General features: G+C 51.5%; 1 protein-coding gene and 1 long non-coding RNA gene across 2 annotated transcripts; one reads left to right on the forward strand and one right to left on the reverse strand.

Annotated features, from left to right (window-relative positions):
• Positions 1–16: 16 nt before the first annotated feature.
• Positions 17–5,656, reverse strand: LOC148164786 (uncharacterized). Its single transcript, XM_088021984.1, has 3 exons — positions 5,483–5,656; positions 2,662–5,323; positions 17–1,167 (listed from the first exon to the last, which is right to left on the reverse strand). Exons 1-2 carry the CDS (start codon positions 5,654–5,656, stop codon positions 4,352–4,354), a joined length of 1,146 nt encoding a protein of 381 aa, XP_087878110.1. The 3' UTR covers positions 17–1,167; positions 2,662–4,351.
• A 1,215-nt stretch (positions 5,657–6,871) lies between these two features.
• Positions 6,872–10,630, forward strand: LOC148164787 (uncharacterized). The gene is made up of 3 exons (XR_015767918.1): positions 6,872–7,238; positions 7,631–7,864; positions 9,908–10,630. It is a non-coding gene; the product is annotated as an uncharacterized LOC148164787 (long non-coding RNA).
• The last annotated feature ends 5,477 nt before the right edge of the window (positions 10,631–16,107 follow it).

A 16,107-nucleotide genomic window follows, 5' to 3' on the forward strand; every position in this document is an offset into this window, starting at 1 on the left:
GCTGCACTTGGCTCCGGCGCGGGACCGCGGACTCGGTCCTGCGGGCGGCGTGGGCGGTGCGCTGCCGGGAGGCTCGCTCGGGCAGCTCGCGCACGTGCCCCGCGGCACCGCCGGAGGAGGGGGGCCCGCACCCGTCCAGCCCACGGCCGCTACCCCAGCCGTGCGGATCCCCTTATCTGCGGGTGCGCAAATGTAGCCACTGGTCAAGGCCGTTGTAAGAAGTTTACCTTCAAGGGGCATCTGTGCAAACCTTTCAGCACGTTAATGATTAGAAAGCTGGGGAGGCGCCTGACTGTGTCGCTTTTGTTTTGTGTTCTTCACTTCTGCAAGAAATCGTTTATGCTGTTTTATACCTGAAAGGTGGACGGCTGTGACCGGTTAAAACTTTGGAGTGAAAATTTGTCTTTTTCAGTAGCAATGCCTACTAGCAAAATCTTTCCTCCTTCCTGTTCGAGTGAACCTTGAAATGCTTCTAAAATGTGCAGCGTGTGGGCTTTAGTATTTATTTTAGAGAAACTGCTGAGGCAGACCTCGGTGCTCTAGTTTGAATCCCGGTAGGTGGTTTGCTGAGATCGCTGTGTGCGCTGGCGGGTCCCTGTCGGAGGGGAGTGGGACATGGTCCGCTCAGGTGCAGAGAGACGGGGTGGGGGGGGGGCAGAGGTGTGGGAGCATCTCCCGCACTGTGAGGCCCAGGAGTGGGAGCTCACGGCCACACCGACCTTTCCTAACTCCTGCTTTCTCTGTCCAGACACCTGCCGTCTTCCCACTTGGCCAGTCCACACTCTGCGCATTATCTGCCCCCACATCCTGCCCACGGTTTTTCCAGAGTTCTCCCGCCCCCTCCCCTCTAGGGCCCTATCCTGCTTTGCTTTCTTTTTTTTTTTTTTTTCCTTCTTTAAGTTTTTATTTGACAGAGAGAGACACAGCGAGAGAGGGAACACAAGCAGGGGGAGTGGGAGAGGGAGAAGCAGGCTTCCCGCGGAGCAGGGAGCCCGATGTGGGGCTCGACCGCAGGACCCCAGGATCATGATCTGAGCCGAAGGCCAACGCTTAACGACTGAGCCACCCAGGTGCCCCATCCTGCTTTGTTTTCTTGCCGGTATCTCATATTGTATTGCTTATTCACACGTCCAACCCTGCAGCCTCCCTCTCCAGAATGCAAGCTCCCTAAGTGGAGAACAAAGGCACAAAGGAAATGTAGATAAAATTAAACTTCCTTATAACCTGCAGCCCATTGACAAATACTTGAGGCAGGCAGAGTATAAGATTCCTCCAGGAAGCTCCCAATCTTAATGTTAATGTCTTGCTAGAGGGAAAAAGGGAAAAACAATTTGGTCTGATAATACCCAGGCCTCCAGGATTCTGGGTCTTCTTTAGCATATGAAAATCCTTTTGGAAACTCCTTTGTCTTTACCTCCCCCAGTTCCAAAGTCTATAGTCAGTTGCTCCTCACGATCCCAGTGCAGCTCTTTTCTGCCCATGGGTCCTGTCTCTGTGCTATAATAAAACCAGCTTTTTGCACCCAAGACGTCTCAAGAATTCCTTCTTGACCCTCAGCTCCAGACCCCAACATTTCCACATCATCAGGAAGGGACTTTTTGTGTGGTGCTCCCCAGTGAGCCCTGGTGAAGCCTATCTTGCACACAACAGTTGCTCAAGAAAGCTTTGAGTCAAGGGTGCCTGGGTGGCTCAGCTGGTTAGGTGTCTGACTCTTGGTTTTGGCTCAGGTCATGATCTCAGGGTCGTGAGATCCAGCCCTGCGTCGGGCTCTGCACTGGACATGGAGTCTGCTTAAGATTCTGTCTCTCCCTCTCACTCTGCCCCTCCCCTTGTGCTCTCTCTCTTTAAAAAAAAAAAAAGGAAAGAAAGCTTTGAGTTAGGAAAGAATGGATGAGTTCAACATCCTGGTGAGACCAGAAGCTGTGTCCTGCAAACACCTGGTGACCAGCTATGCCACACCCTCTGGGTTTGCCTCACCTGGGCAGCCCCCTAGCCCCCCAGCCGTGTGGGCAGGCCCCTCCTCCAGGCCCCCTCTGGTGAATGTCCCTCACCCTCCCAGCCCTCCCATGCAGTTAAGGCCCTGGCACTTCTAACCAGCTCATTATATTCACTGTTACTTCATTATCTCCTGAAGTAATTTTAAAATTCCCTAGGGACAGGGAGCATGTTTTAAACGAAGTTTGTATCCCACCCAGCTCAACACGCCTTTCTTGGCTCCCCCCATCATTCACTGAACTTGGGGCTTTGAGCCCATGAGGGTCTTTGGGTTTTGTTCTCCGGTGTCTCCCGAGTTCCTGGAACTAGGCCACGAGCTGTGCTCAGTTCATGTGTATTTAAATACATTTCATTAACTTAATGTTGTCGCCCCTGGAAAAACTGCTGCTCTCAGAGCAGGTTTGCAGGGGAGGGACCTGCAGGTTTGCTAGGTCCCAGCACCTAGGCCAGTGCCTGGCACATACAATTCACTCAGCGAGTCTGTAAAAATATTTAAATTGTCCAGCATTTTGAACAACTAAATTCAACCAGGAGAAAGTCTCCGTATCAAATTTCAACCACTCCTAAAAAATGCCTTAAGACTCTCAATTGCCTTATTCCTGTTCAGGAGGCCATATGGAGGAAGGAGGCAGATGTTGGGATGAGTCTGTTTAAGGAGCTACTTACCTGCCAAGGACGATGTTTATTCCGCCTGGATTTAAACCACTGGCCTAACAGGCTAATCCTTTTTCCAGTTGCTAGATGAAACATTCCCAAGGCCAAGAAAAATATGTAGCTTCCTTTTAAAAAAGATGGAAACTGAGCAATTCTGGGACTTTCTGCAATGAAAATATAAGGGAAAAACTGTGGTTGCTTTCGTCGGGGTTTGCAAAGTACCTTGGGAGTGTTTCTAGGTGCCTTTGATGTAGTTTTTGGAGTAGTGTTGGTGGTGGGTTCGGAGCCCACGGCCAAAAAAAATTCTTGAGACGTCTTGGGGGCAGAATGGTGGTTTTACTAAAGCTTGGGACAGAACCCATGGGCAGAAAGAGAGGCCGCGGGCGCCTGGGTGGCTCAGTTGGTTAAGCGACTGCCTTCGGCTCAGGTCATGATCCCGGAGTCCTGGGATCGAGTCCCACATCAGGCTCCCGGCTCAGCGGGGAGCCTGCTTCTCCCTCTGACCCTTTCCCCTCTCATGCTGTTTCTCTCTCTCTCTCTCTCTCAAATAAATAAATAAAATCTTTAAAAGAAAGAAAGAGTGGCCGCCCCAAGATTCTGAGGAGCAACTGATTATATACTATGGGGTTGGGGTAAGTAAAGATAAGGAAGTTTCCAGAAGAACTTTCATCAGCTAAAGAAGACTCACAGGATATAGGAGGCCTGGCTATTGTCAAACCAAGGGTGTTTTTTCCTTCTAGCAAGGCATTAACATTAGGACAGTTGGGAGCTTCCTGGAGGAATCTTACACTCTACCTGCCTCAAGTATTTGTCAATGGGCTACAGGTTATAAGGACATTTAATTTTATCTGCATTTCCTTCTGCCTTTGTTTTCCACATCACCTGGTTGTAGAACAATTTTACCTTTAAAGTACTTTCCTCCTTTTTAATAAAAAGCAAAGGAAAACAAAACAACAAAACCAAACACTGCCTATTATATATTCATTCAGTGGGTAGGAGGTGAAGCACTAAGCACTAAGCCCTGACCTAGGAACAGAGCAATGAGAAAGGCAGCCAACAGAATAAACGAGCAAAATATATAGTGTCCTAGACAGTGATGAAATGTTAGATGGAGAAAAACAGAACAGGACGGTATACAGAGAATGAGGCCTGAGGGTGGATGCAGGGGGTCCCGTTTTTTAAGCAGAATGTCTTCAAGATAAAGTTTTCGTAAGCATTAGGAGGTGAGGCGTTGAACACACACGTATCTGTAGGAAGAAGGTTCACACAGAGAGCAGTGCATGCAAAGGCCCTGAGGCAGAAGCCCTCCTGGTCAGCTTGATGGACCGCAGGAGGTCAGAGCAGCTGAAGCCGGAGGGAGAAGGTGAGCTAGACCTAAGGTCTGTGAGGAGGCGGGTGGGTGGGGCAGGGAAGGGCACTGGGGCCTAGAGGTCATCGTAAGGGCGGTGGCTTATACTCTGAATGAGACAGCAGGGTAGCGGAGGGTTCCGAGGGGAGGAGAGACAGGAGCTGTCCTCACACAAGGTCACCTGCCCGCTGTGTTGAGGCGGCCACGGCAGCTGCAGAGACTTCAGAGAGTCTGGTTGGGATTAGCGCGGTCCCGGAGGCGTGTTCAAAGTTGTGCGCAGTCTGGGTGTATTTTGAAGGTGGAACCTACAGGATTTGCGGGATCGGGTGTGGGATAAAAGGGGAAGGGGGAGGGTTAGAGAGGGGAGCGGAGCACAAGCCTGCGGAAAGATGGGGTGCCACGTCCATCTTTACCAGCCCCGGGCTGACAGCAGCCCTCTCTGGAGCAGGGCTCCCTGACGCCAGCGCGGCCACAGGCCGGGTACCCGGAGCGCGCTCGGGGGCGCTGCTGCTGCTGACGCCTGCGCGGCCACAGGCCGGGTACCCGGAGCGCGCTCGGGGGCGCTGCTGCTGCTGACGCCTGCGCGGCCACAGGCCGGGTACCCGGAGCGCGCTCGGGGGCGCTGCTGCTGCTGACGCCTGCGCGGCCACAGGCCGGGTACCCGGAGCGCGCTCGGGGGCGCTGCTGCTGCTGACGCCTGCGCGGCCACAGGCCGGGTACCCGGAGCGCGCTCGGGGGCGCTGCTGCTGCTGACGCCTGCGCGGCCACAGGCCGGGTACCCGGAGCGCGCTCGGGGGCGCTGCTGCTGCTGACGCCTGCGCGGCCACAGGCCGGGTACCCGGAGCGCGCTCGGGGGCGCTGCTGCTGCTGACGCCAGCGCGGCCACAGGCCGGGTACCCGGAGCGCGCTCGGGGGCGCTGCTGCTGCTGACGCCTGCGCGGCCACAGGCCGGGTACCCGGAGCGCGCTCGGGGGCGCTGCTGCTGCTGACGCCTGCGCGGCCACAGGCCGGGTACCCGGAGCGCGCTCGGGGGCGCTGCTGCTGCTGCTGCTGCTGACGCCTGCGCGGCCACAGGCCGGGTACCCGGAGCGCGCTCGGGGGCGCTGCTGCTGCTGACGCCTGCGCGGCCACAGGCCGGGTACCCGGAGCGCGCTCGGGGGCGCTGCTGCTGCTGACGCCAGCGCGGCCACAGGCCGGGTACCCGGAGCGCGCTCGGGGGCGCTGCTGCTGCTGTCCTGGGACGGCTCGCTGTCTTACAAGCGCAGCCAGGGCGCAGCGTGAGCCCCCAGCTTCCCGGGCCCGCGGCTGGCCGCGCCGAGGAGGCGTCTAGGCTTGAGGTCCTGCCCTCGGCCCACGCCAGCCGGGCACGGACCCCAACATTCACATCCATAAGATACTGGTTTCTTTCTCTGTCGTTCGCATGCACAAGACCACATCTACTTCAGGACACAATCGGTGGTTATATAGGGTGTTCGCTGAGCGAACCCCCGGCAGCGGAAACGCGGCTCCTGTCTGGGGCGGACGCGGGGCGGCGCCGTCACGCCCGAGACAGAGGACGTCGCTGCAGCCAGGTCGAGCAGATCCACTTTGGGCCACGTAGGACTGGGTCCCCGCGGACGGCACAGAAAGCCCCGAATAAGTGGAGTTTAAAAGGGACATGTATCCCTCTCACAAAAGAACTTCTGAGGTAGCCCGTCTGGGGCCGGCCTGGCAGTCTGCTCTACAAAATCCGCAGGGCCGCTTCCAGCTCGCAGCTCTGCCCGCCCGGGGGCGACCCGCACCCTCCTCCTCCCACCGGCGCTCCGGCCGTCACACCCACGTTCCAAGCCGCAGAGTGAGGAGGGGCGGGCCGACTGTCCAATGGCTGACACAGGACACTTTTGCTTACATCCCATTGGTCAGAGGTTAGTCACATGGCCATACACCCAACTGCAAGGAAGGCTGGGAAATGTAGTCTTTACTCGGAGTCCTCGTGTACCCAGGTAAAAATTCTCTAATTAGGAACAGAAGGTGGAAGGGTGGGGAGGGGGGACAGCCAGCAATTTCTGCCGCTCACATGTAACAAACTGAACCGATACTGTTCAAAATGCCTCAATGCCACAAATATTACGTCATTGTATACTTCCATTAATACTGAATTTCAGTATTCTCCTGGGGGGCAAATAAGCCTTCAGCTACGTGCCAAATCTAAATGATAATCTCACTGGGGCTCAGCGGACAGATAGAGTGAGGGTAGTGACGTCTGCAAGGGACACAAGGGACACTGTGGAGAAGAGTAGCAGTGCACGTGCTGAATACTTGCCCCGCCTATCCAACACCCTCCCGACACCAGGAGATAAAGCTTCGTCCTCACCAATGGAGTAGGCAGAAATAGGTCTCATATCCATCTGTGTTTCTCTGACCATCAGTAAAGTCAAAATCTTTATTTAACAAATCTACTGGTTGGGGCGCCTGGGTGGCTCCGTCAGTTAAGCCTCTGCCTTCGGCTCAGGTCATGGTCTCAGGGTCCTGGGATGGAACCCAGGCAGGCTCCTTGTTCAGCAGGGAGCCTGCTTCTCCCTCTCCTCCCTGCTCATGCTCTCTCTCACTCTCTCTCTCAAATAAATAAATAAATAAATAAGTAAAAAGAAAAAAAAGAAACATTGAAAAAAACTGTGAATATTTTTTTGAACATTTTTAAATTATGGTGCTACTATAGATTTGACATTCTTCAAAATAATAAATTGGGAGTCATATGTATCATGTAAATAAATTTCAAACATGTAAATATAAAACTTAAATCATAAACCTGTAAATAAATTTCTATGATATAGAACATTTAAAAGCTTTTATATACTTGTTTACTCAACTATGTCAACCTTGTTTATGGTGATTTTTAAAAAGTTTTTTGTTTGTTTGTTTTTGCTTTTAAGAAAGAGAGAGTATGCCCATGCACCCATGGTGGGGAGGGGCAGAGAGAGAGGGAGGGGGAATCCCAAGCAAACTACCCAGTCAGTGCAGAGCCCCACGTGGGGCTCCGGATCCTGAGATCAGGAGCTGACCCGAAATCAAGTCAGATCCTCAGCCCGCTGAGCCAACAAGGCGCCCCAGGGATTTTTTTTTTTTTAATGTGCAAATATTTTTTATTTGTATGTAACCAAATCTACCAACTTTTCCAGCATAGTTTCTGGGCATTTCAATATCCATTGTGATCCCGTCAATTGACTGCTGAAGGCCTGGTGTCAGCTAAGTATATGGAAAGGTCTCAAGAGAACTGAATTTGGAACCCCGGTTGGCCATGTTTTAACTGAACGACTCTGGGCAAGTGTTCCTAATGGTGGTGTCCTCTGTTTCATCAGCTACCAAATGTAGATGACACTGCCCCTCTCAGTGTTGTGGGCAAGTGATCCTCTACGCAGGGGTGCTCAGTAGGTGTGAGTTCCCTTATTCCCTCCTGGTGCCCCCCGCAATTCGATCAGCATCCCCTCAGCCAGCACCACCAGCACTCAGTAAGATGAATCAGGCCCTTGGGGACAACAACCTTGCCCCAGCTAGGACAGGAAATTGTGGGTGTTTTTCGAGTCGGGTTTATATTTCAATTTCAGACACCCCCCCCCCGCCCCGCCACGCTGAGTTTGTTCTTCTTCCTCTTAGAATTCCCGGCAACCTCTTCCCTTCTCTGGAGTCAGTTGATGACCCAGGGCTGGATTCTCAGCTATGCTGCCATGCGTGCACCTGCCAGGAGGTATGCACCTGCCAGGAGGCGTGCACCTCATCCCTTCAGGTCTGGGGTATCGGCACCTCGGGACCCTCTACAGGGCTGCTGGGCAAACCACATTCACAGAAAGACTGTGCGGCCTAAATCTACACACAGATTTGGGGGCAGAGGTGAGAACATATGAAAACTCCTTTCCCTGCTTAAAAACAGAGAAACAAAATATCCAAAGCTGCAATGATGTAACTACTAGCATATAGGCTGCTATTGTAGATCAACAGTCCGCCACGTCCATTTCTTCTTAGATTTCAAAATATATCATATCTTCACTTGATTTGACTTCCATCAGCCCATTTTCTGTTTATCATAAAAGCCATCCCAAAACCTCAAAATAAATTTAAGGAATTTTGCAGAAATGGAAACAAAGTCAATACAAACTTCAAAAATGGTAGATTTCTCATAAAAAGAGCATCTTCCAAAATGAAAACTGCGCGGTGCCCCGCAGTGCGGGCAGGGGAGTACAGCCCCTGCCCGCTGCCGCATCTGGCTGTCTTCCCCCCCGGCCGCCTGGCCTCTGCAGCACCTGCCAGCTCGGGCCCTTAGTCACACCCACCTGGGGCAGCCACGAATCACATGGCTGGTCAGGGATCGGCCCCTCAGCAGCCTCCTTGCTGTTGTCTTCCCGAGCATCCGTTCTTTCTACCCTTAGCTCAGTTCCATCCAAAGCTGGGTGATTCCATAGGTGGACCCCCAAAGTGTGGGCCATCGGTTCTGTCCTAACCCTGCTTCAAGCATCTCTCAGACACCCTTCTCTGTCTTGTGATGGACACCGGTCTTTATGCTTCTTTCCCCCAAACATCCTTGGGACAAGGATGGTGACATGTTATCCCTGGTGTATTCCTCTGCTCTGGCTGCTGGTCGGCTTAAACGACAGACATTTATTATTTCTCCGCAGTCCTGGAGGTCGGAGATCAAGGCAGGCCAGGCTCTGGCGGGTGGGGCTGGAGGCTGCGGGGCACGGGAGACCCCGTGGCGGGCTGCCCCATCTCTTGCATGCAGCATTCCTCACGGGGCTAGGCGTCGACATGCTGTGACAGGTTCCTGTGTCCCCTCAGGTCCGGGACCTTGTCGTGAAGGACGTGTGTCTGTGGGGAGGACTTTGAAGGGCTTCGAGGGACAAGAAAGGAGGGGGAGAGACCGGCGCTGCTGTGGGGCCTGGGGCAGTCAAGTCCCTGCCCTGCTTCCCAGTGGGTGGAAGTGTGGGTTGTCTGGCCCCTCGCCGCCTTGGCCTCCCAGAGTGGACGCCCCTTTCCTCCCTGGACCCATGGTGTCTCTGGGGCCCTCCTAAGCTAGGACGCCTCGCCAGCTTTCTGCTAAGACTTGGGGTCCTTAGCATCTGGCCATTCCTTGCAGCCCTATTCAGTCCTGAGAACCCGCTCTCAGGGATGGTTTTCCTTGAGCCAGGCCAGCCAGCACCCAAAATTCTCTGGCCCCACTCCCCACACGTATGCAGTCAGGAACTCTGGGTGGGGCCCAGCCCTGCACCTGAGTCTGAGCCCCTCAGGCTTGGGGTCCCTGCTCTCGGCAGCACCCTGGCTAATCTCCCCAGCCTCCTTGGCCTCTCCCCACCAGGCCCAGAGCCTCACTGAGCGCAGTAGGAATCCCCTTCCTTTGCTCAAAAGCTGGGCAGGGTGTGCTCAGCAAACCCTGCCCTAGGCCACACCTCTCTAGCTTCTTTGCAGAGTGATGGGCACTGAGACCCCCAGAGCTCGGAGGACGTGGAAGCCCCCCGCCCCCCGACTGTGCCATTGCCATGGCACGGGGTCCTCAGCAAAGCTCCTCCAGCAGCCCTGCCCCCACCTCCCGGGACCCCAGTGTCTCTACAGTGAAATCTCACACGCACCACTGAACTTAAGAGAAGGGTCCTCCCCACACACTTTGCCCTCAGAATTTGGGTATCAATCTGCAACTTAATTACTCGATCTGCTAAGAAGCCTTTGTACAGTTGTTGGTTTGGGGTTTTGCTGGGTTTTGTGTTCTTTTGTTCTATCACCTCCCCCGAACAGAAATGCAAGTAGCTCTTCCTTCATCCTTCCCTTAGTCTAACACTTAGGGCTTGGTTTTTCTTTAACAGCTCAACATCCTCTTGCGAAACAGTGGACTTCCCTGTGCAGATAGAACAGGGAACTCTTAATTAATTGCTTTCGGTTTTTCAGTCATTGATGGATGGAGGGGATCGTGAATGTTTCTGCAACATCATGTGCGCAACTCCTCTCTCCACTGCGCCACCCAGTCCATCGTGACCTCTTCAGCATGGACGTAGAATGTGAGGGCGTCTGACCCAGGAGAGAGGCCATGGGTGGGGTGTTTCATTCTCCGTAAAAGAATGACTTTTCCTGGTCTTTTATGGACATGCCCACTTTGAAAGATTCCACTTCTCATCTTGTACATTTCTTCTTATTACTCGCTGATTCTTAGCTAGGATTTTCAGCGATGACGAGCAGGTGTATGAGCAGGAGCCTTCCTCCCTCAGGCGGCTGACGCTCCTTCGTTCTCCACGACGCTCATGGGCACTAGCTGTGACACTTCCTCCAGGGAACCTGCCCCCCACGCACCCTGAAACCGTTCTCCCCCGTGTCACCTGGGATCAACCTAACAGACACGTCAGCCTTTCGACCCACTTGTGGGCTTTGACTCTGTTTCCCACTTCCTCCTTGAAAGTCTGTGGCTTCCCAGACCACCCTTCACTTTGCCCCCCACCCCCCAGGGCTCTACCCTCATCGTGTGGGTTTGCTTTTTAAATAAACTCACCACATATTCTTTAAGTCTCTATCTGTGCACTGAAACTCCATATGTACAATATTAGCTAGATTTCCTTGGAATGGAATTTTGGCCCCTTTGGAATCAAACCTCAATCCTGCCAAGAATAGACTTGTCAAAACAGGCCTTCTTAAAGACTCTAGAATTTCTGAAGATCTGAAAAAATAAATAAGCCACAATGAACATAATGCCGTTAAAGAAGATTATGACACTTGTCTCAGGACGTTAGTGCTGTGACTTGTGCCCTTAAGCAATCACTTGTTCTAATCGCAGGATTTCACAGTTCTGGTAAATTTCTCGAATTGCATCACAGGGAGGTTTGGACCTCACAGGGAAGAGACAAGCAGAACATCCACACGTGGGCAGAGACGGGGCAGCAGACAGCTGTCTTCAGGGTACAGCCTGGGGTGTGTTGCCAACCCCAGAATGCCCCCCCTGAAATTTGTATCGTCGGGGGGGGGGGCAACACTTTCCCTCCACCAATGCAGAACCAGTGCTAGGGGCCTGAAAATTTAACAACAGACAGATTAACAGGAGAAGAGAGAGCAAGTCTGTCCACACTATATGTGAGCATGCTCAGATGAAGCGGACCCTGAACAGAGAGATATAGGGGTTCGTGTACCAACTTAATTGGGGGGGCAGAAAGCGCTGCTAGGGGGAGACAAATGAGCCTTTAGGGGGAATGGGAGGTGTGGCCCCTGTGGTAATGTTTGTTTATGCGACTTCTCATCCTGGTGTGAGTGGCCCGGCTCCTTCCCATCTGGGGGTGAAGCTCTGCTTTCAGCAAAGGAAGGGAGCTCTGAAAAGGCTTCTCTCGGCATCCATTGTATGTCAAATGTCTCCAGTTCAATCTTCGTACCAGCTCTGTGCGGCCGGTGGGTCCCTATGAGACCAATAGAGCTCTTGCTTGGAATTTGAGCAGAAGGATCCTTCCTCAGGGCCTGCACGGAGCGCAGAGCTGAGCTCCTGTGGGCACTGCTCCGGACTCCCTGAGTTGTACTAAACAAGATCCCCATGCCCCCCAGGGAGGCCACGGCCCGGCATTCCTGGCAGAAAACAGGCAGGATTCCTGCACTTCCTTTTGCAATTCTGGCTTCCTCGTTAGGATGAAAGATACTTACTTGCTGGGGCCTGAATGTCTGTGTCCTTCCAAATGCCTGCCATGAGACCCCGACCCCCACATGGAGGGCATTAGGAGCGCATTTGGGAGGAGATAGGTCATACAGTAGAGCCCTCACGAAGGGGATCGGTGCCCTTAGGAAGGAGACCCCAGGAGATCCCTGGCCCCTTCCACCACGAGAGGACCCAGTGAGAGCATCCTCACCTGACCTGGGACTTCCAATTTATGAGAAATAAATTCTGTGGCTTCTAAGCCGCCCCAATGTGTAGGATTCTCTTATAGCTGCCTGAACGCACTAAGATTATTTACTTTTTTTTAGATGACCCAAGGGGAATAAATGCATTTTAATTTCTCAAATGCTCCCTCTAGCTTCTGTCTGCAACATGAACAGAGGGGAGGCGCCTGGGTGGCTCAGATGGTTAAGCGTCTGCCTTCGGCTCAGGTCATGATCCCAGGGTCCTGGGATCGAGTCCCGCATCGGGCTCCCTGCTCCTTGGGAGCCTGCTTCTCCCTCTGCTTCTCTCTCTCTCTCCCTCTGTCTCTCCCTCTGTCTCTCATGAATAAATAAATAAAATCTTTAAAAAAAAAAAAACATGAACAGAGGGGAATCTGAAGACAGGGGTGTCCTCCCTGCAGTAACCCGAGAGACTCAGGAGGAGCCCCCAGGATTGGCCAGCTTTAAAGTAAGGCCCCACGCCACTGGAACTCTGGTTTGAGATTTTCATCATTTATGTTCACTAACTTGTCCACACTGTGGCTCTGAAATATTTTCAGATATTAGCTCATCAGATTTCCTGTCCATCCCCAGGCGGCCCTCCTTACCTGCTCTCCTCCCCATCTCATCTGAGCCAGCAAGGGTGCTCAGATCTGCATTTGAATCACTGTTTATTCTGTAGAGACCCAGTTATTTTTACTGTAGCACTTGACAAACACTTCCACAAGAGATCCACTTTGGATGATTACGGAACTAATCCATACGTCAAGCCACCTGAGTAAGTATTAACATGGGTCTCAAATCATTTATTTATTATTATTATTAACCCGAAGTTAATTTTCAGGAAGGACTAACGCCGGGCTGATCCTAAGTTTTCAGACATGGGCAGTGGGTACGGTGGGGCGTGCTCAGCTTGCCATGTCTTCTTTGTGTTTTTCTCCATTTTCATATCTTCTACAATAAATAAACGTTACTTCTGAAAAGAGAAAAAGTAGATCTAAAGTTAAACTTAATTTGAATCTAGAAAACTGGGGTGGAAGTTTATGGAAGGACCAAAGGAAAAGCTTAAAATTCATCGTGTTTACTTTTATTTTCTTTAAAGATTTTATTTATTTATTTGAGACAGAGAGAGAGAGAGAGAGAGAGAGAGAGAGAGACAGAGCAGGAGAGGGGGGAGGGGCAGAGGGAGAAGCAGACTCCCCGCGGAGCAGGGAGCCCGATGCGGGGCTCAATCCCAGAACCCTGGGATCATGACCTGAGCTGAAGGCGGACACTTCACCGACTGAGCCACCCAGGTGCCCCTCGTAGTGTTTACTTTCAATTGAAATCGTATTTCCTTGCACCATGCCAGGATTTACTGGCTTTGGCGGGAGCAAGGGGGAGTGTCGTTATTGAACGGTGCTCAAATGGCCCAGGTTGCAGCTCTAATAGTCTGAGGTGACGGCATTAGTGACATCATTAGTGGGACTTGGCCCAGCCGTAATATGACAGTTGTGAACAACTACCGTTTGATGAAGGTGAAACTATTGAAAATATGGGTTGAACCATATGAAGTTGCCGGCACCTGAGCTTTGATGACCTAAAAATGGTGATTTCATGTAGTTCAACCGACAACGTGGTGAATTTAACGAGACCAATGTCCTAGACCAATGTCCATTGGGTTGGTTTAAACATATTTTCTCTCAGCTACAGAAATTAAAAGTGCGTAGCCTTAGCCTAGTCTCTCACATGCCAAAACCCACCGTAAGTTACAAGGGCCAGTGATCACACCCAGGTGATTTTAGGGGCAGTTTCTTAAAAGTACCAACCCTTTTGTCCCCCGACCAACAAAGTCAGAATCTCGGGGGACTGGGGCTTGGACAGCAGGTCCTTGTTTGTTTGTTTGTTACCAACTTTATTGAGGTATAGTCGACAGACAACAAACTGTCCGTTTTTAAAGTGCTCAGCTGGGGAAGTTTGAGAAGTGTGTTCACTTGTGGGACCGTCACCACACTGAAGATAATGAACCTATCACCCCAAAAGTCTGCTTGTGCCCCTTTGTCATCTGTCCCTTCGGCTCCTCCCACTCACCTTGTCCCCAGGGAACCCCTGATCTTCCGTCACTGTACATCTGCGTGCAGTTTCCAAAATGTTCTCCACATAGAATGATGCAGTATGTACACTGCATTTTGTCTGGCTTTCCTTCACTCGGCGTATGTTCTTCGTGTTGTTGTAGCGATCAATAGTTGGCTTCTTTTTTTGCTATGTAGGACTCCACTGTGTGGGCATACCAGAGTTTATCCACTCATTTGTTGGATATTTGGGTTATTTCCACACTTTTGCTATTAACAAATCAGCTGCCATGACTGCTCATGGACAAGCCTTAGTGCAATGTGCTTTCATTTCTCTTGAGTAAATACCTAGAAATCACGTATCTGGGTCGTATGGTAGGAATATGTTTAACTTTTGAAGAAACTGTCAAGCTGCATTCCAAAGTGCGTGTTTCCCCGTATGTTCCCATGCGCAGGGCATGAGACTCTAATTGCTTCCTGTCCGTGCCAACCCTGGGTATGGCGGTCTCCTCACTTTTCGTCCTTCTGATGGGTATGTAGTGGTGTCTCACTCGGGTTGGATTTGCATTTCTCTAAAGGCTCATGATGTTGAGCAGCTGTCCCAGGCTTTGCCCAGGTGGTAGTGTTTTAGAAAAGCACACACCCCATCCCCCAGATGATTCTAATGTGCAGCGATGGTTGACAGCCTCCGAGACTCCTGCAATACCATGACGGCCAGCTCCTTGTCACCCTCCTGGGGAGGGTAGTACCCTCCCATACCCAGGTTTAGGGAAAGGATGAATCCTCTTCCAGAATCCTGAGGACCCTTCTTGGGCTAACCTCAGCACGAATCCTTTGAGGGCTTTAAATGTGGATTCCACTGAGATTCCTTTTTTTTTCAAATAAAAATTGATTGATTTGACAGAGAGAGGTGGCAGGGACGGGCGGAGGAAGAGGGAGAGATTCTCAAGCACACGGCACACCCAGTGCGGAGTCCAACAAGGGGCTCGGTCTCAGGACCCCGAGATTGTGCCCTGAGCCAAAACCAAGAGTCGGACGCTCAACCAACTGAGCCACTCAGGTGCCCCTCCACTGACATTCTTTTAGGGAATCCTGCAGTGAGGGTTCCAACATCACACTTTCCCCCTGATGGGTGTTTGGAGGCTGTGTATGCGGGGTCAGCTCTGGCCTTGAGCTCATGATGAGTGCAGTCACTGCCTAGACCTGTCCACGTAAGAGACACTGACCCCTGAGCGTGTAGAAGCGGAAGGAAGGAGAGGGACAGGGGGTCAGCTTCTCATCCCCGCCCCTCCTGAAGCAAGGAACTGGACGCGGAGTTAAGCTGCCCGTCAGGGGTTAAATTATTCCCTAAAAAAGATATGTTGAAGTCCTAGCCCCCAGTACCTCAGAATCTGGTACCATTCAGGCATGATGCCTTCTCTTCTATGTATTTATTTGTTCATTTATTTCTGAAACTGGCTTAAATAAGCGGTATGGTCTCAAACATCCAACCATTATTTAAACACGACAAAGCAAAAATAGAAAACACTTTATATATCTTTTAAAGATTTTATATATTTATTTGAGAGAGAGAATGAAAGAGAGCGAGAACACAGCAGGGGGAGTGGCAGAGAGAATGGGAGAAGCAGACTCCCCGCTGAGCAGGGAGCCTGACCGGGTTCGATCCCAGGACCCGGAGATCATGACCTGAGCCAAAGGCAGATGCTTAACTAACTGAGGCACCCAGGTGCCCCTAAAAAACACTTTAGATCGCATTATCCAGAAATAAACCAATGTTAGTGTACTAGAAAGATCTTTCCAGATATCTCCTGACTGCACACAAATACGTTTACAGGAAATCTTAGAGATGGTGCCACCATAAGTGGTGTTACGGTGTGAGTGTAAGGTTAACGGGCCCTCCACACGCCGGTCACATTGTTGGGGATCTCCACCCTTACAGACATTGTTAGGATGAACCTCCTACTGCATATCTCTTTTTGATTCTGTGGGAATAAGCCCTTGTGGTAAATTCCCAGAAGTGGGATTGCCTAACCCCTGCCCCATTTTCACTGTTTTCTGTAAAATTGCAAAAACAGCACATGCTTGTTGTTCTTTTTTTAAATCAAATATTGCATAAGAATGCAAAGTAAAAATGAAACCCGTTCCATCTCCTCCTAGGGATGATGACCGTCAACAGTGGAGAGGAGTTTTAATGAAGCAAGTTTGGGTTTA

Source organism: Eumetopias jubatus, unplaced genomic scaffold (assembly GCF_037043125.1).
Source record: "Eumetopias jubatus isolate StellerSeaLion01/CBP00866 unplaced genomic scaffold, mEumJub1_p1.0 scaffold_3, whole genome shotgun sequence".
NCBI classification, from domain to species: domain Eukaryota; kingdom Metazoa; phylum Chordata; class Mammalia; order Carnivora; family Otariidae; genus Eumetopias; species Eumetopias jubatus.